At 49.6% G+C, this 22,131-nt stretch overlaps 1 protein-coding gene across 4 annotated transcripts in view; it reads left to right on the top strand.

The window, feature by feature from the left end:
- Positions 1–21,401, top strand: part of PODXL (podocalyxin like) — a 57,678-nt gene extending 36,277 nt beyond the window's left edge. The window contains exons 2-9 of one of the 4 annotated variants that reach the window (XM_068169000.1): positions 1,882–2,724; positions 5,619–5,773; positions 6,581–6,646; positions 13,262–13,418; positions 14,213–14,271; positions 14,379–14,546; positions 16,262–16,318; positions 17,547–21,401. In XM_068169000.1, the coding sequence (XP_068025101.1) occupies positions 1,882–2,724; positions 5,619–5,773; positions 6,581–6,646; positions 13,262–13,418; positions 14,213–14,271; positions 14,379–14,546; positions 16,262–16,318; positions 17,547–17,738 (1,697 nt within the window). In that variant the 3' untranslated portion in view covers positions 17,739–21,401. Of the gene's footprint in view, positions 1–1,881; positions 2,725–5,618; positions 5,774–6,580; positions 6,647–13,261; positions 13,419–14,212; positions 14,272–14,378; positions 14,547–16,261; positions 16,319–17,543 lie in introns of all 4 variants that reach the window. The other 3 variants (XM_068168994.1, XM_068169014.1, XM_068169007.1) reach the window with 3 other exon arrangements.
- The last annotated feature ends 730 nt before the right edge of the window (positions 21,402–22,131 follow it).

The raw sequence follows: 22,131 nt of genomic DNA, 5'->3' as shown, positions 1-22,131 counted from the left end.
TGGAGAAACGGGAAGAGGAACTGTGTTGCAAGAGATCTGCACATTTCTTCTCCTGGCTCTGCATTCCCCCTGAAGTGGTCAGACAGTTGGACTAGATGATCACTGTAGGTCCCTTCCAAGTGAAATACTCTCTCCTCTCCTCAATGCCTACACAGAGCCTAGCCGTAACTCCTCTGCCTTGTCTAAACCCATCCTATCCACAGGCTGATTTCATGGGACTTCAAACCCGTTGCAGCTTCCCATTCCCAAATCCTTCTCCCTAGATGCTGTCTCAGTTATAGCTCCACCATGCCACGTCCTGTCACAGTTTGGTTCAATTTCCCCAGCAGTTTGAATCCCAGAAGCTGAAACCTTCATCTGGTCCTTGAAGCACAACTAGTGATAGTTAACAGGCACCGTAAGCAAAAATGCTTTCCCAGTAAGCCAGCGTGGAGGAATGAAGGAGATCTCCAGAGAGCAGCATTAGGATATAGCTAAAAATCAAACCTCAGAAGTGTGACTCCTGTTTTGGAGGGCTGGAGATCATATTACAAGTGTTCCATGGGGCAAAACCCATAGCCCTCTTCTGCACAGTTATTGAACAGAAGAACCCCTTCTGCTCCAACATCAGGCTGTAGTCTTGACACCAGGAAGACCTACAGATCAAGTGACTCAGTGCAGCCTCCAGGTCCTGAAAGGTGAAAAATTGGTCAAACCTTTCCTGGGGTGAATGTGGGGAAGGTCCTAGAGCTGGTGGTTACCATGTGCAATATGGAGGGAATTATCTCCGTGGCAATTGATGGAGGTCATGCGGTGATTACAAACAGGAAAAGGGACCCAAGTTTTTATACCAGTCGATGTTTTGGCATTGCAGGATGTTGCAGGATGTATCTTTAGTCAAGCAAAGTGTTCCTCAGCTGCACCTCTCACTACTCTGTAATTTGAAACCAGCTTGATCATTTAGAAATTGAAAATATTCTTCAGAAACCAGATGCAGATCTCCTTATGCATGATAATACGATCAGGTTGCTCAGAGCCTCATCTAACCCAACCTTGGACACTTCCGAAGAGGGGACATCCACGCTCTGTCTGAGCAACTTGTTCCCATGTCTCACCCTCCTCACAGTGAAGAAAATCTTCTTCATATCTAATCTAAATCTACTCTTTTTGTTGGTTTAAAATCTTTAACCCTTATCCTATCACTACGCTTCCTGATATAGAGTCCCTCCCTATCTTTCATGTGGATCTCCTTTAAGTACTGAAAGCCCACAAGGAACCTCCCCCAGGCTGAACAACTCCAACACTCTCAGCTTGTCCTCATAGGGGCTGGACCCCTTAATTTTCCTGGTTTGCTTCTCCTCTTTCTTTCTTTCTTTTTTTTACCTGCCTCCTTTGCTTTGTTTTTGTTGAAGGTTTTCATTAGAAAGTGAGCACACCACATTTTAATGTGACTTTCTCAGGCTTTTCAGAATAGTAAAATAATTATCTGAACAAATATGTGACCATAGATTGGTGACAGTACTTGCAATGGGAAGCTGAACTGCACACCCTTAAAATTAAAATGACTGAGCTCAAAGTCATTGTTTTTTTTTGTATTTACTTGCAAACTGTCCAGTGCTGACCCATTTCTTATGGAGCAAGTAGAATAAATATTCTTTCCACAGTTCACCCATACAGGAATTCCAGTGTCTACAATTTTTCATAGAATTAGAGGATGGTTTGGGTTGGAGGGGACCACTGAAGGTCATCTAGTCTGACCCCCACTGCCTTGGGCAAGAACTTCTTCCACTAGACAAGGTTGCTCAGAGCCTCTTCTAACCAGACCTTGGACATTTCCAAGGATGAGGCATTTACAAGTTCACCTTAGCTCAAAGTTTATTTTGTTTTTTTTTACTTCCCTAGGTGTCAGCTCTCAGGACACTTCAAGTTCTCCAGCCCCAGGAGAAAATGGGAAGATCGCCACAACTGCTGCGGTCACCACTACAATCAAAACGAAAAACCCATCATCCACCTCAGCCATGCCAGCTGTCACAGTTCAAGCAACCACCCTTGCAGAAAATCCATCGACCACCACTGTAGTATCACCCACCACCTTTCAAATGATCACCACTGCAAAGCCACCAACCACCTCTGTGACATCATCTGCCACAATTGAAGGGCCAGCCCCCAGCAACAACCCAGGAAACCCACCATCCATCCCCACGACATCTCCCCACCAATCTCAGCAGGACAGCTCCTCAGTCAGCTCTGGAGGTTCCCCAGCCACCCCTCCTGTAACCTCCGGTACTGCCCAGCAGAAGACTAGTCCTGCAGGCAGCTTGGGAGGCTTGCCAGCCACCACTACTGCAAGTCCTATCCTCACTCATGTGAGCAGCAGTTCAGCCACCACAGGAGGTTCAGGGACTGGTGTGGCATCCTCTCCCAGTGTGGAAGCTCAGGGAAGCCAGCCTGTGGACCAGTTGGCCAGCACCACTGCAAGCACTGGAGTGCCAATGAGCAACCTTCCTCCTGCGCAAAAGGACTATGGTGTCTCTTCTCCCTCATCTGTCTCAAAACAGCCTCACTCTTCTTCCAGTTCTCCAGTCCTAGGGCTGGCCTCTTCCACCACACCTGGAAGCACTGGCACTTCTGTTACTGCTCTTGCTGGACCTGTGTCCCACACCACTAGTAATGCCTCTCTGTCCTTACCACCTGAAAACACTGACAAGTTCTCAAAGGCAATCACCACACCGACTTCAGGAGGAGGTACTGGAAGATGAGAACCTTGATTTCTTGTACTGGGAGGCACTTTTGTGGGCTTTTCCTTTGGCTACTCTAAATACCTGCTGTCATATTCAGAATTTCCAGCATAGCTGTCTCCATGACAGCTGGTTGTCCAGGTCCCTGTTGTCGTCACTGGAGATTGAGTTGATGCAGTTAGTGAAATACAAGGCACGAGTCAGCATTGACATTAGCTTTTGGATGGACCAAACTGTGTCCACAGCACCACTGACTGCACTTACTTGATCTTCAGTAACTGCAGAAGGGAGCCAGCATTGATGAGTTGAGAGCTGGAGACTGATGATGTAGAGCTGGTGAAACAGATTGACAGCATCCCTGGCTGTAGATCTCTAGTGTGGCTGACAGCCTAGTGAAGACTGTCTGGGCATCCACAGAAAATAAGCTTTAGATTACTAAGGAGATTTTTGTGGCAAAACTCTGAGCCTACAACCTCTAAAGAGTTGTGACAGTTTCAGGCAGGAGGATTAAACCTTCACACTACCACAAGAGTCTAAGCAGTAGGGTCAGGATGTTCACCATTATTGGGGGGATGATTGGCTGCTAGCTTCTGTCTGAGCAGCATCAGGATCCTCCATGTAGTGTTTAGGATGTTGCTGAACATGATTCATGTTTTCTCCAGACTTTTGGAGCTTTACCTTAGTCACCTTAGTTCATAAGTGTCCCGGTAAGGCACAGTTCAGGGTCCCCACTGGTATTCCTTCACAGTGTTTATGGGGAAGCAAACTGATGGTTGTCCCTCACTGTGGGACCTCCATGGAACCTTTCAGAATTGTGTGGGATTGTGGATTCAGCACATATCTGGCCCTGAATAAAAGCTATGATGACCCTTCATTTATCTTCCTTTGAAGAATGCTGCTCTTGACCCAGTTTCCAGTTACCTGCAATACAGAAGCCACTCCCAAAACCATTTCTACCCTTCCAGCTGTCAGCATCACTGAATGGGCCAAGGTCTTAATGCAAGACCACCTTCACTGGCTTCACTCAAGTCATGTTTTGAGCACATTTGAAGGCATGAAGAGGTGAAATGAGCATTTTCATGAAAGGTGTTTCATTCTCCTTCTGTTCCACAGGATTGTTCTCCATTAAAGGATGATTTATGGAATTATGTTAATTCAAATTTGAGGATTTGAGCATTGAGCAGGAAGAGGTCTAAAACCCCTTTACATTTAATAAATAGGTGAGAGAATGCAAAAGAAACAGATGGCTTTGAAATTACTTCTCTGCTGGAGCTTTCAGAATGTGTCTGAGAGAGAAATACTCCTTGTCTTTTCTCTGGAAGAGGCAGGAGTCCCAAAAGCAAACAGGCTGTGAACAGGATGTGACATTTCAGTTCACTTTGTCACCATCTACGGATCGATTAGGAACCCAGGGATGGAAATCCAGTTCTTCAAAAGGACTTGGTAAGGCAGGAGGCTGCTGTGCTCCTTGCACTACTCCCATTGCACTGTAAGATGCCTCAGACCTCAACAAAGGCATCTGAGATGATCGCAGATATCTGAGACACCTGCGTGGGGGTAGTAGATGTGAGCATGTGCCCCTTTGGGAGTAGCAGGCAGTCAGGATACCCCAGGCTGTCCCCAGAGTACTAGGCACTACTTCTAAGGACATCCCTCTGGACATTGTCCATAGCTGATAGAGATGCAATCAGCAGAAGTTATGGTGTTTCATCCCCTCCTAGCAGAGGTAGGAGCGGTTGTCAGTCAAATTGCACAATGAAATCCATTCTCCAAGAGATCCTGGGTAGTCAGTTCAGATAGAACATAAAATCATGGAATGCTCTGGGTTGGAAGGCACCTTTAAAGGCCATCTGGTTCAATCCAGGGAGTCGGGGCTGTTCAGTCTGCAGAAGAGAAGACTCCGAGGTGACCTCATTGTGGCCTTCCAGTATCTGAAGGGGGCTACAGGAAGGCTGGGGAAGGACTTCTCAGGATCTCAGGTAGTGATAGGACTAGGGGGAATGGAATGAAGCTGGAGGTGGGGAGATTCAGGCTGGATGTGAGGAGGAGGTTCTTCCCCATGAGAGTGGTGAAACCCTGGAATGGGTTGTCCAGGGAGGTGGTCGAGGCCCTGTCCCTGGAGGTGTTTAAGACCAGGCTGGACGAGGCTCTGGCAAGCCTGATCTAGTGTGGGGTGTCCCTGCCCATGGCAGGGGGGTTGGATCTAGATGACCCTTGTGGTCCCTTCCAACCCTGAATGATACTATGATACTATAATCCCCCTGAGGTCAGCGGGAACATCTACTAGATCAGGTTGCTCAGAGCCACATCCAGTCTGACTTTGAATGTTTCCAGGATTGGGACATCTCCCACCTCTCTGGGCAGCCTGGACCAGTGTTTCACCACCCTCAGCATGAAAACTTTGTTCCGTAGAAGTAGTCTGAAGCCCACCTTTGTTAGTTTAAAACCATCACCCCTTGTCCAGTCATGACAGGCCCTGATAAAAGGTTTGCTCCTCCCTTTCAAATAGTCTCCTTTAAGTACTGAAAGGCCACAGTGAATTCTTCCAATAGGTAGTCTACCTCTGCTGTGGAAACCTCCATGGAAGACACCTCAGATAAAGTGAACCGAGAGCCATTCCATTTAATCAGCTCATGCAGCTACCAAAGCTCAGCCATCACAGCCTTTGGGTTCATCTCTCCAGAACAGTCTGATGGGTTTCAGCATCAGAAAATTAAACCAGAACAAAGAAAACATAAGAAAAGCAACCAAAGCCTTTCTAAGCTTTGACACAATGAGCTTCAAGGCAGGGCTAGAGCTGAAGACTTACTTTCAACTGCTTGTGACTAGAACTGTCAGCTGTATCCTCTACACTATCTTTCTCCTTGTTTTTATTTGTGTGTGTGTGTATTTGGGACTCAGACCAGAGAAGTCCAGAAGCTGGATCTGTGCCAACTAAACCTTCAATTGCTGACCAGAGCCCTACCAGTGAACAGCCATTGACCCCAGGCTTGGGGGACCAGCCAGAGTGCAGCACATGTGGCCACCATCACCCTAACACTTCTTTGCAAAATGAGGTAATGACACCTACAGGGAGGTGGGCACTTTGTTGTGGTGTCTCTTCATATTCAGCTCTCATCCCATGTGCACATAAAACCTGCAGCCTTTCTTGCTGTGCCTGTGTTTGAGAGATCTGCCTTAGATGGCAGCAAGATAATTCTAGATCATAGAATGGCTTGGATTAGAAGGGACCTTTAAAGGTCATCTAGTCCAACCTCTTTCTCCTGTAGCCTTCCACTGAAGACACATTGTGGATAGAGGTGAAGGACATTATGATCTGGGTGCTGAACAGGGAACAAATGAAACTTGGGAAGCATTATGCAGAGGAGCAGATGTCTTGGTGTGGACTTGGACTTGATGGGAATGCAAAGACCACAATTCAGTGTGAACCTCACATGGGAGGTTTGGGAAGGGGGCCAGGGGCACAACTCAAAAGGCAAGGCAGGATAACTGAAGATCCCAGTGTAGGAAGGAAGGAAGGAAAGAGACTGCTTCTAGCTGCCTATCTCCTGTAGTATGGGACCCCACCATGGCCTGCTGGCACAGAACCTCCTGCTGCCCAAGCCAATTTCTGCTTTACCCTGTCCTGCAAATCTTAAGCCTGGTTTGGGAAGTGCACTAACAACCACATCAGTTACCTGTGGAAACATTTTCCAGATATTAAGGTTTGAGTGAAGGGCGTCCAGACCTGTATCCTTTCCACAAAATGGATGAGAGCTTTGCCTAGGATATCTCTGGGTTGGGGCAATCTGTTGTATCAGTCACCAACTGTCCTTCCAACCTGTCCCAGCCTTTTGAGAGTTGCTTTTCTTTTGTCTTTCCAGGTCATCTGTAAAGACCAGGTGCAAAACAGTTTGCCCAACATGTATCTGAAAGAACCCAGAACCTGTGTAAGTACCATCCTCTGGGACTTCTGTGTAGGATCAGCAGCCATGTTGCTGTTGGAGATCAGCTCTTAACCTGTGATATGCTGAGCATGGAAGCCTACAGAGGTCAAAGTGATTTCATCAAAATATGATGTAACCGCTTTTGGGGTGTAAAATGGTAAATGCAAACCCACACTCAGCAGTATCAGGCAGTGGGGAATGTAGCAGGAGGAGAAGAGGCCCATATGGTCTTCTTCATGTAGAAAGACCAATTGAGTCCACCCAGTCCTCAGAGGAAGAGCAATGAAACATTTTAGAGGGTGAAACCTAAGGGGAAAGCTTTTTGCCTTTGCAGAGAGTCCAGAACTTCATCCCAAACCCAAAGCAAAACTCTACAGTTGTTGCGTACTGGATCTTCAGGAACTTTCCAACAGCTTGTGCTGCACAGCAGCAGACAAAGCTGCTCAGGGTGAAGAGCCTCTGCTATCCGTTCTGGCTCTTGACTTCACCATACAGTGGTGAGACACAAAGCAAAGTCACGTTGTGTTCACAAACCCCCTTGAGATACATGCTGAGATGAGCATGATCATTCCTGCTCATCACAGCAGCTCTTGAAATTCCCTGTGGCTTGGCGATGGCCCTGTCTGGCAGCCCTGGAGAAGGTTTAGACCTCTCCGTAGCACTCCCTGTGCTCCTGGAGAAGGGAAAGCACTTGTCTGCTGCCATCTCATGGTCATCACCTTCCTATTTTGGCTGTGCTGGGTGTAAATTCTTCTAGCCTGCACCGTCATAGAAGTGATGATGTTCTTAGATCTGTGGTCCTTAACGCTGAGGATGACTTCAAGGAGGAATATTATTAGCAGGAGGGCCATAACCCAGACACCACAGCAGGATGACCTCTCCAGGGAGCATCCCCTGCCCTGCTTTGTGCAGTGTCTGAGACACTGAAACACAGAATTACAAAATCATGGAATTGTTTAGCTTGGAAAAGATTGTTAAAATCATCAAGTCCAACCATTAACTCAGCACTGCCAGGTCACCACTAAACCATGTCCCTCAGCATCACACCTACACAGCTTTTAAATCCCTCCACCACCTCTCTGGGCAGCTTGCTCCAGGGCTTGACAACTCTTTCAGGGAAGAAATTTTTCTTAATATCCAGAATAAAATTTCCCTGGCACAACTTACCTTCTCCTCCTCCTGGGCACAGTCATGCTCTGCATGGACCTATTGTCCTCCCCATACTTTTGCTGGAGCTGTGCCAGGAAGCTTTTGGGAAGTGGGGATGGGCAGGCTGCAAAGTGCTGGTGTGCAGGGATCACAGAATTGCCTAGATTGGAAAAGAGCTTTAAGATTATCAAGTCCAATCATTAGCCTAACATGACAAGTCCTTGGCTAAGCCATATCACTAAGCACTACAGCTACACAACTCTTAATCACAGAAACACAGAATGTTGGGGGTTGGAAGGCACCTCGAGAAATCAGCCAGTCCAAACCCCCTGCCAGAGCAGGATCATATATATACATCAGGTCACACAGGAACTCATCCAGGTGAGTCATGAATATCTCCAGAGAGGGAAACTCCACAATCCCCCCTGGGCAGCCTGTTCCAGTGCTCTGTAAACCTCAGTGAAAAAAATCTTCCTCCTGTTTCCATTGAACTTCCTCTGCCTCAAATACCTCCAGGGATGGGGACTCCACCACTTCCCTGGGCAGCCTGTTCTAATGGCTGTTCCAATCCAGTAAAGACATGCTTTCTAATATCCAACCTAAAGCTCCCCTGGTGCAACTTGAGGCTGTTTTCTCTTGTCCTATGGCTTGTTACTTGCTGAATGGACCAACCACCACCTCTACAACATCCTTTAAGGTAGTTGTAGAGAGAAGTCTCCCCTGAGCTTCCTACTCCCTAGGAGAAATATCTGCTCCTTTCAGGACTTGTTCTCCAGACCCTTCACCAGCTTCACTGACCAGCTGTGGACACTCTGGAGTATCTCAATGTCCTTCTTGTAGTGAGTGGTCCAAAACTGAACAGAGCTCATGAACCAGCAAGCTAGGGAGTGGGTGGACATCACAACTTGGCATCATCCATCACTCCTGTCCTCCCCCTCTGCTGGGCACTGACTGGCCGGAGCTGGCAGGCCAGTGAGTCTGCCACCCTGTCTCCCTTAGATTCCTCTGGGCATCGTAAGGAGCTGAAGCATTGTTAGTACAAACCACCAGAAGCTGCAGAAAGGCTGCAAGGGTGCATCCTCCCAGAGCATCGCTACCCTCAGCTGCCAGAACACCTCCCACCCCCTTGTTGCTAACTTTCCACTCAGCCTGTTCCTGAAAATGGCAATGAATTTAATGCCTCCCCAGCCGAGCAGATAACAGAGAAATGGCACTATCTGGTTTCCCTGCTTTGTAGGCCTGGTAAACAAGTCTCTAGCCAAATCTTGACAGCAAACTGAAAAAATCCTTTGCATTTCACAACCCGTGGGAAAACAGGAAAGTGTGTGCTATAAGGAGGAGTGTTCCCGAAATGCCTCCAGTCCTGCTCTGCAAGAACGAGCCAGAGTCAGGGCAGCTTCGTGCTAAAACCTCAGCTCCAGAGGGAAGCTGAGATTCACTGAGGTGAACATGAGGGTCCAGCTGTGGGGCTGTGTCCAGATCACACAGAGCAGAGGAGAAGGCAAGGATCAGCCCATCCCAGGCATGGCTGGGCTCATTGGAAAGCACTGGAGATGCAGGAAGCCTAGGAATCTGAACCTAGGAACATTGGGCATTGTCGCTCCCCCCTGCTGCATCTCAGTTTCTCCAGCTTCAGTAAATTTAACTTAAAACCCCCACAAATACCTAATACTGTAAATCCTAGGGGGAAAAAAGCCACCAAAAAAAACCCCAGCATTGAAATTATCGTTGGTACCACTTTATGGACCAAAGGTACCTTATGGACTAGTTTATTCCCAGCATTTTTCTTCTTCAGATGATGCTTTTGATGAGTGCTGAACAGTTTGGTCTATGTTTCCTCACCTTCTCTTTTCCCTCTACGCCTTCCTTTGGTTGCAGCAGGCTCTTAATGGGTTTCTTAATGAGGCTTATTAGCTTGATGCTTTGCATTCCATAGGATGACTTTCCCAGGGTCCAGCTCACAAGTGTATCTTCAGCTGAGGTTTTTATTGGCTGCCTGAGGTGCTTGGCTGATGGACAGATGGATGGTCAGTCGATCCTTATCCCAACCCCAAGATGCATTAGGTGATGTGAGAGGTGACAATGTGAAAGGGTGCTTGGTGGCACACAAGCTGTGGCTGAGCCACAAAAACCTGTCACCACTTCTCAGGGGGCCAGCCTCCTCCATTGTGTCCCTAGCTGAGACATAGATGTACCCAGAAAGCTGAGTTGGAGGATACTGAGGAGGATCAGAGCCTGATCCAGCCAGCGGATGCAAAAGCACCAGTGGGAGCATGTGGACCCATGCCCAGGTGTGTGAGGGAATTAGCTGTGTGAGACCCACCAGCCTAGGGACAGCAGCGTGGCCCCTGATGCAGGAAGAGGGACACCCTCACTGACCAGGGTCATGGTCCCCCTCACCCTGTCCAGCTGACAGGGGTGGTTTGTTGACTCAAGTGCTCTTACCTCATTCAGGGATGTTAGTTTTAGGTCCCCACCAGTGTGGGAACCAGATTCAAGCTGCTCAGCAGCGCCTGTCAACTGTGGCCAAAGAATGTGAGTGGCTCTGATGGCAGGAGGGGAGAGCAGCCGGGTCCATGGCACTGCTGCCAGGGCCCCCCTGGTAGCTCCCACAGCTTTTCCATGCCCCTCTTCCAACCCTGGAAAGGGCAAAAGCCTCCAGGTCCTTCTCAAAAGGGAGTTTAGGTGCTGTTCCATCATCCAGTAGCAAAGCAGTTCGGTGCTCAGCTGGGTTTCAGCCTTGCAGCTGATTTTCCTCTCTGTCTGAAAAAAAATATTTTAAAAGTGTTTCTTTTCTTCCCATGGGATGAGGAGGAGAATTGGGTTATTAAGGGCTGAGGGAAGACAGAGCTGTGGGAAAAGCTGGGGAAAGAGGGTGCAGGGAGGCAGCAAAAAGGGTTATCATGCCTCTGCCAAACAGAAAATGCTGCACAGGCAGGGACTGATAAGCTGCAGAACGTTTAAAGCGTAGGAGCACAACCCAGCGTCCAAAGATGATAAAAACACCATCCTGACCAAGCTGTAACCATTCTTTTCCCTGTCCTGCTGGGGATGAGCTTTCAGGGAGGTTCTGCCTTGCCAAGGTCTTGTCTTGCTGCCCATGGGCACAAGGCTGGGGGCAGGTTTTCCATCCAACTCCTTTCCTACGGTTGTAGTTGGGATGGCTTGGGGAATCTGCCTAGCAGAAAAGGACCTCAGGCTGTTGGTTAACAGCTGAATGTGAGCCTACAGTGTGCCCAGGTGGCCAAGAAGGCCAACAGCATCCTGGCTTAGATCAGTAATAGTGAAGGAGGAGCAGGGAAGTGATTATCTCCCAGTTCTTGGCATTGGTACGGCCACATCTCTAACACTGGTTTCAGTTTTGGGCCGCTTACTAGAAGGAAGACATTGAGGTGCTGGAGAGTGTTAAAAGAAGAGCAACAAATAGAGTGAGCAAGTCTGGTGAGGAGCAGCTGGGGTTATTTAGTCTGGAGAAAAGGAGGCGAAGGGGAGACCATCTTGCTCTCTACAGCTAACTGAAAAGCAGCTAGAGTGGGGTGGAGGTCAGCCTCTTCTCCCAGGTAACATGTGAACGAACAAGAGGAAATGGCCTCAAGTTGCACCAGAGAAGGTTTAGGGTGAACATTAAAATTTTTCTTCCCCAGACAGGTTGTCAAGGTCAGGAACAGGCTGCCCAGGGAAGCGGTGGAGTTACCATCCTTGGAGGTGTTAAAAGCTGTGCAGATGTGGTGCCGAGGGACCATGGTTTCGTGGCAGCCTTGGCAGTGCTGGGTTAACACTTGGACTTGATGATCTTAAAGGTCTTTTCTGACTTTAGCGATTCCATGATTCCAGGGTGAGAACTCAGCAGGGGAGCCTGGGGAGCATTTCACCCCATGTGGAGCAGAAGGACAGCCAAGGGCCAGCAGAGATTCCTAGGGACAGCCAAGGCCTCACGTTGCTGAGCTTAGCCTTGCACTGTGCCCAGGAGGGATCAGTCTTCCGCCTGGGCAAGTGCATCCTGTCTCCACTGCTGCTTCCCAAATATTTAGATAAGATGGGGTGAGATTAGATGCCTTCCTCGGCCAGGCAGCTCCCGCCCTCCCAATGGAGCAGGCAGGGTGGTGCTGGCCGTTAGTGTGAGCAGGACCTGATGCGGATAGCACTGCAGAGGGAGAGGAGGGTTCAGGGTGTTGGAGCAGGCAGGAGCAGAACCCAGCTGGGACAGACACGTGACACCTTGTTTTGGTGTGTGTGGAGAGCTTGGGCATGCAGGACCAGTGCAGGCAGGACCTTGAGTGTCTAGCATGTGTGTACATAGGAGGGCCATCATCTCTGCCTTGGTGAGCTCCCAGCTGCTGTGAAGAGATAGAAAAACCTTAGGAATACCTCAGTGGAGACATGGCTCCATCCAACCCTTTTCACCACCGGCCCAGACTGAGCCCTCCAGAGATGCTCCAGTTTATGCATAAGCAAAATGCATTCTCTTGTCTCTGTAGAGTCAAAGAACTGTGGCCCTAGGGAGAACAGGCACCTGGGTTGATGGGGTAGAAGCATGAGTGATGGGAGGGCTGCAGATGCCCAGGGGAGTTGCAGAGCCCTGACCTGCTCCCACCGTGGCCCTTCAGCGTCCTCTGCCGCACCCCCCCCTCCCCCCCCCCCGCCTGCCTGCTTCCCTTGGGAACCTGCTATTCCTGTAACACCAAAAGCTGCAGCTCTCAGATAAGGCCAGCACAGGGCCCTGGTAAGGAACAGCAGCCAAGAGCTCAGCTTCTCAGAAAGAAACCACTTATAAACCTTTCCTGTTCCCTGGGAGGGATACAGCAGCTGGGCAGGGCAAAGGGACAGGGAAGTATGGGGATGGCCACAGCATCCCTGGTGATGGGCTGGGATCCTCCTCAGCAATGTGGGCAGCAGGTGGAAGGAGGGGATTCTACCCCTCTGCTCTGGTGAGAACCCACCTGCAATGTTTGGTCCATCTCTGGAGTCCTCAGCACAGGACAGACATGGACCTGTTGGAACAGGGCCAGAGGATGTCACAGAAATGATCTGAGGGCTGGAATCACTCTGCTGTGAGAACAGGCTGAGAGAGTTGAGGTTGCTCAGTCTGGAGAAGAGAAGGCTCTGGGGAGACTGTATTGTGGCCTTTCAATACTTAAAGGGGCTGATAAGAATGCTGGGGACAGACTTTTTATCAGGGACTGTTATGACAGGACAAGGAGTGATGGTTTTAAACAAGGAGAGATTTCGACTAGAGAGAAGGAAGGAAGGAATTTTTTATACAGGATGGTGAAACACTTGCCTGGGAATGCCCAAATTGGTGGTAGATGCCCTATCCCTGGAAGCATTCAAGGTCAAGCTGGATGAGGCTCTGAGCAACCTGATCTAGTTGCAGATGTCCCTGCTCAGTACAGGTCATTTGCAACCCAAAACACTCTATGATCAGTGTCTGGCTGGGGGGACAGTACTGAGCTCTTGCTGTCACTACAGGCTATGTGGAGGACTGCCAGCAGCAACAACTCCTTCTTCGAGAGCTTCTGCTCAACAGGCCAACACACATTCAATGCCAGCAGGGAAGCATGCACAGTGATGCTGACCTCCCACGAGCACCACTCCCACCACTGGGCAGTGCAGACAATCTTGCACAGTGAGTATGACCCCACCAGCCTCCCTGAGGAGGGACAAGATGACTGTGAAGAGAGGTCCTGGCACACAGATGCCACCTGAGGCTTAGCAGAACCTTCAGGTCTGCTGTAGCTTGGCCAAGTGTTTCCTTTCCTTGGGCTGCCCCATCTCAATGGCTTGAGAAAGGCATGACCCCAGAAATTAACTTTGCTCCCCAGTGAATGTACCAGGCCCCTGTCCCACCTATGACAAGCCAAAGCAGGGATATGAGGATCAAGGAGAAAAAAATCCCTCCTAACTGATTAAAATCCAGTTCCTAGTTCAAATCCTTTCCCAGGGGAGCAGAGTGGGGTTCCTGCCCCCATGAGAGCTCAACCTGGAGGTGCTCAAATACTGCTTCAGCATCAGGGTGCTGGGAGGATGGAGACATCACACTGTCCTAGTGCAAAGGGCGGGAAGGACTGAGCTCCATCCTCTTTATCATCATCAGGACAGAGGCTGGGTGGTGGGTGCAGCCTCCAGAAACCAACCACAAGCAGGGCAGCTGGGCCCTGGGAACTAATTCTGCACCTCTCTGGCATGGCCTGGAGTAGCTGGTTATAGCCAGAGAAGGTCAGAGACAATGGGGTCTCTGGGGCTGTACCCATTCCAGGAGTAGAGGTCCCAGCTCCCTGTCTGGCCAGGGAGGTACTTGCAAGGTACTTTTATGCCTGCACATTTTCACCCACCACCTCCACAAAGGGGCCTTCCCCACTTATGGGGAGGTGGTGGCACACCACCTTCTTTGTGCTCATTGCAGCCTCTTTCTCCCCCCAGTTCGTTTGGACCCTGAAAAAGTCCTTGAGGATTTGAAGGAGAAAGAGAAGTTAGAGGAGGTAAGTGGTTGCACAGGCACAGTGCAGCTTCCCCATGGATATCTCCCAGGGCGGGCGGGCGGCATAGGAAGCCCTCCTCGGGGCCTGACCCCTGCCTTCCACGGCAGCTCGGCATCGCCAACATCACCTACGACAAAAGGGAGCAGGAGATGATCATCAACGACGAGTTCAGCACACCCCTGATCATCACCATCGTCACCCTGGCCGGCTCCCTGCTGCTGATCGCCGCCATCTACGGCTGCTGCCACCAGCGCTTCTCCCAGAAGAAGGACCAGGTATGCGGCAGAGGGCTGGGATGGGTAGCTCAAGACCCCTTTTTGTCCCAGAAGCATCTTCAGCAGATGAAGATCACCAGTGTTGCCATCCTGGCTTGCCCAGCCGGCATCACTCTTGCATGTTGTTCAAAGGGTGCCCAGGTGCTGTGGAAGGACAGGAGCTGCTCTTTGGGGTTGTCAGGGAAGGAAGCAGCCAGGATGCTGGTAGTGGAGTAGGACAACAAGCAGTACCTTAGTGCCACTCAGGAGAGCTTGGGCCATAATTTTGATAACAAAGGCTTTCTCAACTTAAAAACCCTCTGCAAACCCATCTATACCCCCATCCCTCAAAATAAAGCCAACTCTCAAAATACTTCTATGAGTACAGGAGCAGAGTTGGGTGCCCATCATCACCCTGATGTCTTCCAGGGGTGTCAGAGGCTTCAGGAAGCCCACAGCTGGCGGAAGAGTGGCAGGACAGCGGGAGGATAACTGCAGCAGGGCATCAATGCTGCATGGCTCAGCCTTCAGGAGGGCTGGGCTGGGCCCAAACATCAGAGCAGCAGATTTTAAGGAAGAGCAGACATGGGAAAGAAAAAAAATCCTAATATCATTTTGATCTCAGGAAGCCATTCTGGGCGATTTTAGGGTGGCATCCACCTGCAAGGACTTGCTGTTCCCAGGCCCTGTGGTAGGGACAGCTCTGCTGTGTACCCAAAGTCTGCATCACACCCTGCTCCTCTTGCTGAGGGTTTAGCTCTGGAGGAGACACAGCAACAGAAAGGAGACAAAAACAAAGAAAAGAAAAGAAAAGGAAAGAACAAACAAATACGCAAACCAAACAAAACCCCCCAAACAAACAAACAACAAACCAGGCCAAATGATGCAGTTAGGGTGAAGAAATCTCCTGGGGGAGAAGCGAATCCCTGCATCCTACTTGAAAAGTTTCATCCTTTCCAGGTGTCCCAACCTCTGCTCCACATGCCTGGAGCTATGTGAAGGTGAGGGATAAAGAAGCCTTTGCTTTAAGTGGCTGCAGTTTAACAGAGCATAAAAGGCAGGGAAGAGCAAACCAGTGCTGGTGACAGACTTGTCTTTACAAGGCCTGATTCTTCAGGAGGGAATGGAGGGGGATGTAAGACCTTGATAGATATTTAACCTCTGCTGGGGTAATTGTATTGTTCTGAAAACATGTAGAAGAAATAAGGCAGATAGTGATGGGAACATGTGTTGCTCAAGTAACACAGAGCAGAAGCACAGGGCAGCTTAGTTTGGATGGGACCTTAAAGAGGATCTCGTTCCACCCCCCTTGTCTTGGGGAGGGACACATTCCACTAGACCAGGCTGCTCAAAGCCCTATCCAGCCTGGCCTGGAACAATGCCAGGGAGGGGACATGGTACAGAGGAACAGGTACCAGCCCTGACTGGGTGCTCTGGAGGTCAATACCCACCAGCCACAGGGTGAAGTACCAAAACCAAAGCAAGGGATGCCAGTTCCTCAGTATGGCTCTTGCTCAGAGCATGGAAAAAGGTCTTTTGTCAAGCAGTTGCAGCAAGGAGTTAGAAAACCAAACACATTTCCCCTTTCTGGATTTGGTTTTGGGTGGTTTCTTTGGTTTTCCTTCTGCTTCTTTTCCAAAAATGACTTGAAAGTTTGTTGTTTTTTATTTTTTCTCCTACCCTCCCTCCCCACTCCCCCTTAAACCCTGCTGTTGTTTTACCTTGGAAATAACCAGCACATCCACCCTGATCTCCCCGGGTTTGATGATGGACATGTGGCCCTGATCTTTAATGTGAGTTCCAACACAGGGATCGGAGGGGCGGGCGCCGCATCTGTAACCCCTGCAGATCTCACCTCCGGCGCTTGGTAGGGTTCAGGAGCTTTTAACAGGACTAAAGCCCAGCTTTAAAGACCCCTTGCCCTTGCACGCCACGGGGGTGCCTTGCCATGGTGGGAGAAAGCGTAACTCAAGCTTCTAGCCAGCTGGGGGTTGCACCGGCAGCCCTATGGGGTGAAACAGCCCCTGTGAAAGCCCAGGTGCCTCCTCTCTGTTTGAGCATCCCACCATCCCTGCCCACATCCTCCTCACCACGTGTAACCCAGGGGACCTCCCAGCAGCACCTCTGCACCCCCCTGCTAGCACCAAGTCCCGCGGTTTTGCTTCTCCATCCCTTTCCTCCTCCATGGATTCCTTCCCACGCCTGTCTCCTGACATTTATTAGAAGCACTGCAATAAAGCAAGCTGTAAACCCAGGCAGAGAGCCCTGTGCTCCCAAAAAAGGGACTGACCAAGGACTGTAGATCCCTGATGAACACCTCCAGGGCAGGGCATGGATGAAGGAACTAATATGGTGAAAGCAAAATTAGGATGGGCTGGGGGTCTGCCAAGGGATGAAGGGCCCAGTCGGATCCTCGAGCATGACATACCAAAAGACCAGGGTCATACGGTGCTTAATTCATCTTTTCCTGCCTGATTTTCACTGAGAGCTCCAGAAGAAGTAGGGATTATGCTTATGGAGGGGTAAATGGGCTGGCAGCATCTGCAAGGTGGGAACAGCCCACTGGTCAAAGGGGAGAAAAATAATAAAGCAGATAAAAAGGGGTGCAGGAGCGAAAAGGAGAGGGGAAGAATGGAGGTGAGTTAGCATGGCAGGAGCTGGGATACAGATTCAGGACCCGGCAGCAATGCTCAGCCTCTTCCCGAGGTCCCAGGGGGGCCAAGGAATGGCCAGGCTGAAGCTGGCAGCTGCTCCTGGAGGTTTTCCACATGACTCTGGCTGCTTTTTCCTTCTGCCTACCATTAGCAGTCTTTCTCTTGCCAGCTCCATGCCATCCCTTTGCTGTGCCAGTGCTGACTGCAGCCCTCAACCTCATCATCAAAACCTCTCTGTACTTGTATCCATCTATAGGGGGCAGTGGCCACAGCTGTCTGGGACGTGACACGCCACCATGTGGTGGCACACACAGTACAGCCAAGCTGTTTTTCATGGGGGTTTCTGGGTTTTCTTTCCTCGCAGCAGCGCCTGACTGAGGAGCTGCAGACAATGGAGAACGGTTACCATGATAACCCCACGCTGGAGGTGATGGAGACCTCCTCTGAAATGCAAGAGAAGAAGGTGAACCTTAATGGCGAGCTGGGGGACAGTTGGATCGTTCCTCTTGACACCCTCATGAAGGAAGACCTGGAGGAAGAGGAGGACACGCATTTATAAGATGCAGAACTTGATCAAGCAAAAAATGATCACCACTCCCCCACCAAAAAGAACCCATAACCCCTACACACACAGAGCTCCAAAACACGACAACATTCCCAGCAAACCCCAGAAAGTATTTGAATAAACTAATCATGGCCCCCCCTCCCCCCATGCCACTATGTCAGGTGCAGGCTTGAAGAGGAAGGGACATGAGAAGACACCACCAGGGTGTATTGTCAACACGAGCCACCACAGTGGCCGCATTCAGACAAACATCCTCCACCATCCGTGGGTACTCATCAGGACCTACCATGACAGACCTGACCGGATGTGGGCAAAGGCAGTGGCCTTGCTCCTGAAGAGCTACTAGTGCCTCCTCGGAGTGTGTTCCCTCCCATCCTGCGGGATGGAACCACACCAACCTCATCCTACTAAGTAATTTAAAAGGCAGAACAGCTAAATGTAACTAGGACGGGTGAGGGAGCATCTCTTGACAGCAAACCAGCACCTGGCAATTAGAGCTAGAAAAATTCTCTGGCCCACGCAGTTTAGTCATCACTCTGCCCTCCCTGACACCCAGGCATGGAGCAGAGAAAGCTGGCACAGCCTGTTCCTTTCCAATCCAGTTTCCATCCTCTTCCCACAAACCGCCGGCTAAAGCGCACAAGAGAGCCCTGTGCTGTGCCACAGGCAAAGGAACGCATCCAGACCCAGCCAACGGGAGGGATGTGGCAGTGCCAAGCGATGCTCAGTCCTGTGCCACAAAGGGCTGCAGGATGTATATCCTGCACCCACTTGGAGACCAGGAGAAGTTCAGCAGCTTGCTGTGTAGGTGCAAAGGGGGGGAAAAGGAGTGATGCCCTCAGTTCATCCCTCCTGGGAGGGGTGTAAGGAGACCGAGAGCAAGAGCAGAGCCCAGGCTGGGGGTTTTGTGGGGCAGGAGCCCAGCTCCAGCACAGAACAGTTCTGCTGCTGCATTTCCCAACAGAAGCATTGGTTGCCTTCCAGAAACATGCAACAGAATCTCACAGCCCACCTGCATCCTCCCCTGACACCATGGGTTATGTGCACCAGGGGGGTTTGTGATTTTTGTGGTCATCTTGTCCTGCGTGAGCAGCAGAAGAGATAAAAGAACAACAGTAGCAGGATCCAGGTAGCTTGGTGGTATTCAGGGTTTTCCATCGGTACAGCCCTTGGTGTTTCCTTCCCACAGGGTTCACAAGCTCAGTCCACACTCTCAAGCTCTTCTTCAAAAGCCAGTAACATAACAGAGACCTGCAATGAAACTTCCAGCTCAGCAGTGGAGCTGGGACTGAGCTTTGTTGGGCAGCCCTTGGTCTCTTGTCCAGGTCTCCCTTTGTTGTAAGTCCTTAGAAGGGAAAAGAAAACTATGCAGGAGTAGAAAGGGGATGGACTGAGGCCATTTCTGGTTTTCTACTCTCCACCACAGCTCCTAAATGGCTCTAAAAGGATGGGGAGAGTTTCACACCTTTGCTCTGGCTTTAGGAAAGCAAGGATCAGAGCAGTGCTCCTGCAGCACATAGGAAAGAAAGAAGCCCAGAGAGTCACTTAGGTGAGTGCGTCCCAACACATGAGGATGGTGGTGGTCCCAAGCCCTCTGTAAGGCAGAGGAGCTGCAGATGAATAGCGATGGCCAAGGACAACCTTTCCTCTCCCCTGCCTGCCCTTCACCATTGCTTGATAGGGTGATTTCCTTCAGGTTCAACCACCAAGTCAACAAGATGGAGATCTGCTTCCCATTGGCTGCCATAAACAAGGGGGAAAGCGGAGCTGAGAAATGGAAAACTTGGAGAAAATACACTCAAAAATGGAGTGCATTTCCAAGTCAAGTCAGTCCTCAGGAGTACTCACACAGGAGAGGGTCAGGGTGGTTTGCTCAGCCCCAGGACAGAAGCTGGCAGAAGATAAGTCTTCTCAAAGGGACTGGCTCTTCTCCCATGTCTCCTACACCAAAGGGCAGAGTTTGAAGTGTTCTAACCTATATATTTTTGTATGTAAATATTCCTGCTATTCATTAGCAATGTATTCAGCACACTTTGCTTACCTGTGCACTGCACTGTAGGGAAGCAATTTTGGAGGGGTGGGAATTAAAAAAGTTTTAGGAAAAAAAATAAACTATAAAGGAAGAAAAAGCTAAAGGCCAGTCTGGTAGGGGACCGACATTGGACAGGAAGCAGGAAAACACCTCCCACCCAGATAACCCCAGGCTTTGTCCTCGCTCCAGCACCAAGTTCAGCTCTTTCATGTTGCAGCAAGACTCAAGGAACAGGTCTTGGTGTGTGCAGTCACTTTTGTCAGTGCATTTGCTCCCAGTTGCCCCAAGGAGATGAGCAGCAGCTCAGTGCCCTCATGGTTCTGCCCCTCACAGAACCTAAATGCAACAAAATCAGAGGGCAGCAGTGAGGCTTTGGCCGTGGAGGCTGGAGATGCGGTAAGGACACCCCTGGCAGAGCACCTCCAAGCCGCTGGGTTTGGGCCTGTGCCTAAATGATCCTCCTTCCCGGTGGAGAGATGCCAAAGTGCTTTAATGAATCAGGTCCAAAGACTTTCCAGGAGAACCCTACCAAGGTTTGAACTGAAGCAACCTGAAATCTTCCCCGAGCAGAGACCCCATGCAAATAATAACTGCTCAGCAAGTGCTTAGAGTGATCTATATTTGAATAGGAACTGTACATTTATTTATTTTTCCAGACATCATATTTTTAAACCACTAATATTTTATAGTAGACTTTTTTCCTTCCCCTATTTAAAGAACTATTTCCGTGAGACACAAAAAAAAAGGGAAAAAAATGGAAAAAAAAAGAAAAGAAAGAAAAAAAAAATGTCTGTTTTTTTATGTTGAAAACATTCTTTTTTGAAGCAAACAAAAAAATAGCTAAAAAATCAGGTAGGAAATGCAGCAATCAGCATTTTTTGGCCTTAATCTTTCCCTTTGTAGACTTGTAGCCATAATTGTTAGACCAAAAATAATGAAGCACCCAGACGTTTCTTTCTTCCTTCCCTGCCCTTCCTTCCCTTCCCCACCCTCCTCTCCTCTCCCCCAGACCAGCTTTAATACCTGACACATCCTATGATGAGATCATTGCTCTTACCTTCTGGTGAGAGCTTTACAAGCAGCTCAGATGTCCTTGCAAGAGACTTTTCTATTTTCAGATTCACAAGGAACCTGTAAATATTTCAGGGCCATTTATCTCCTTGCTCACAGTGCCATGACCTGACTGATGAGGTTGACTGTGACTGTCGCGTACAGAAGGCATAACCCGTAAGGGACTGCAGACAAGAACCTGTTTGCCAAGGTTTGGAACAGGTTGCCCAGAGAGGTGGTAGAAGCCCCATCCCTGGAAGAATTCCAGGTCAGGTTGTCTGGGGCTCTGAGCAACCTGATCTATTTGAAGATGCCCAGCTGACTGCAGCGGGAATTGGAATAATGACCTTCAAAGGGCCAGCCCAACCCATTCTGTGATTCGAAGGTGGCTACCTGTTGAATCTTGCACATATCCTAGAGCTCTTATGTACTGTATAGCAGCATCTCTCACGGGGACAGGAGTCTGATTTACACTGGAATTTACTGAGGAACTGGATTGTAGAGATTCTTCTTGCATTTTCCTACAAGTATATTTTGAAAGCATCATGTATTTCTGTCAATAAACATTCTTATGTAAAAGACTCGTTTCCTGGCTGAGTGAGAAGGGCTGGGGGGGAGCAGAGCTTGGGCTCAAGAGACACAAACACCCATTAGGTAGATGTTCCAACTGGTCATAAAGAGTTTTGAGGTTGCACAGGCTCTGCATGATCCTGTTAGCAAGAGCATATGAAATGTATGGAAAAGGAGAAGTAAAACCAACCCTGACTTTCAGAGGCAGCCAGCCATATTTTTCCAGTACCTGAAGGGGGCCTACAAGAACACTGAAGAGGGATGTTTTGCAAGGGCTTGTGACAGGATGAGAGGCAATGGTTTTAACCTGGAAGAGGGCAAATTTAGACTGGAGATTAGGAAGAAATTCTTTACAGTGAGGATGGGGAGACACAGGAACAGGTTGCTCGGGGGACTGTGGATGCCCCCTCCCTGCAGGTGTTCAAGACCAGGTTGGACAAGGGCCTGAGCAACCTGGTCTAGAGGAAGGTGCCTCTGCCCATGGCAGGGGGTTTGGATCTAGATGATCTTTAAAGTCCCTTCCAGTGCAAGCCCTTCTATGAATCTATGATTTGCATGCAGAACAAAGTAGGACAGTGGTGTAAAAACTTCCCTTAACTCAAAAACCAGAAAACTCAGAGGACTGGGATGCTCACTTGAAGTGGGTGAGGGCAGCCCCACCATGGCCAGGGCACCTGTTTGAACTAACTGTGCCTTCAGGCTCATAGAGGAAAGGGCAAGAGAGCATGCCCTTAT

Source organism: Melanerpes formicivorus, unplaced genomic scaffold (assembly GCF_026170545.1).
Source record: "Melanerpes formicivorus ecotype bairdi unplaced genomic scaffold, bMelFor1.0.p_v2 SCAF_3, whole genome shotgun sequence".
NCBI lineage: Eukaryota > Metazoa > Chordata > Aves > Piciformes > Picidae > Melanerpes > Melanerpes formicivorus.
The sequence above is the reverse complement of the archived record's forward strand: the minus strand, read 5'-3'. Positions and strand labels throughout refer to the sequence as shown.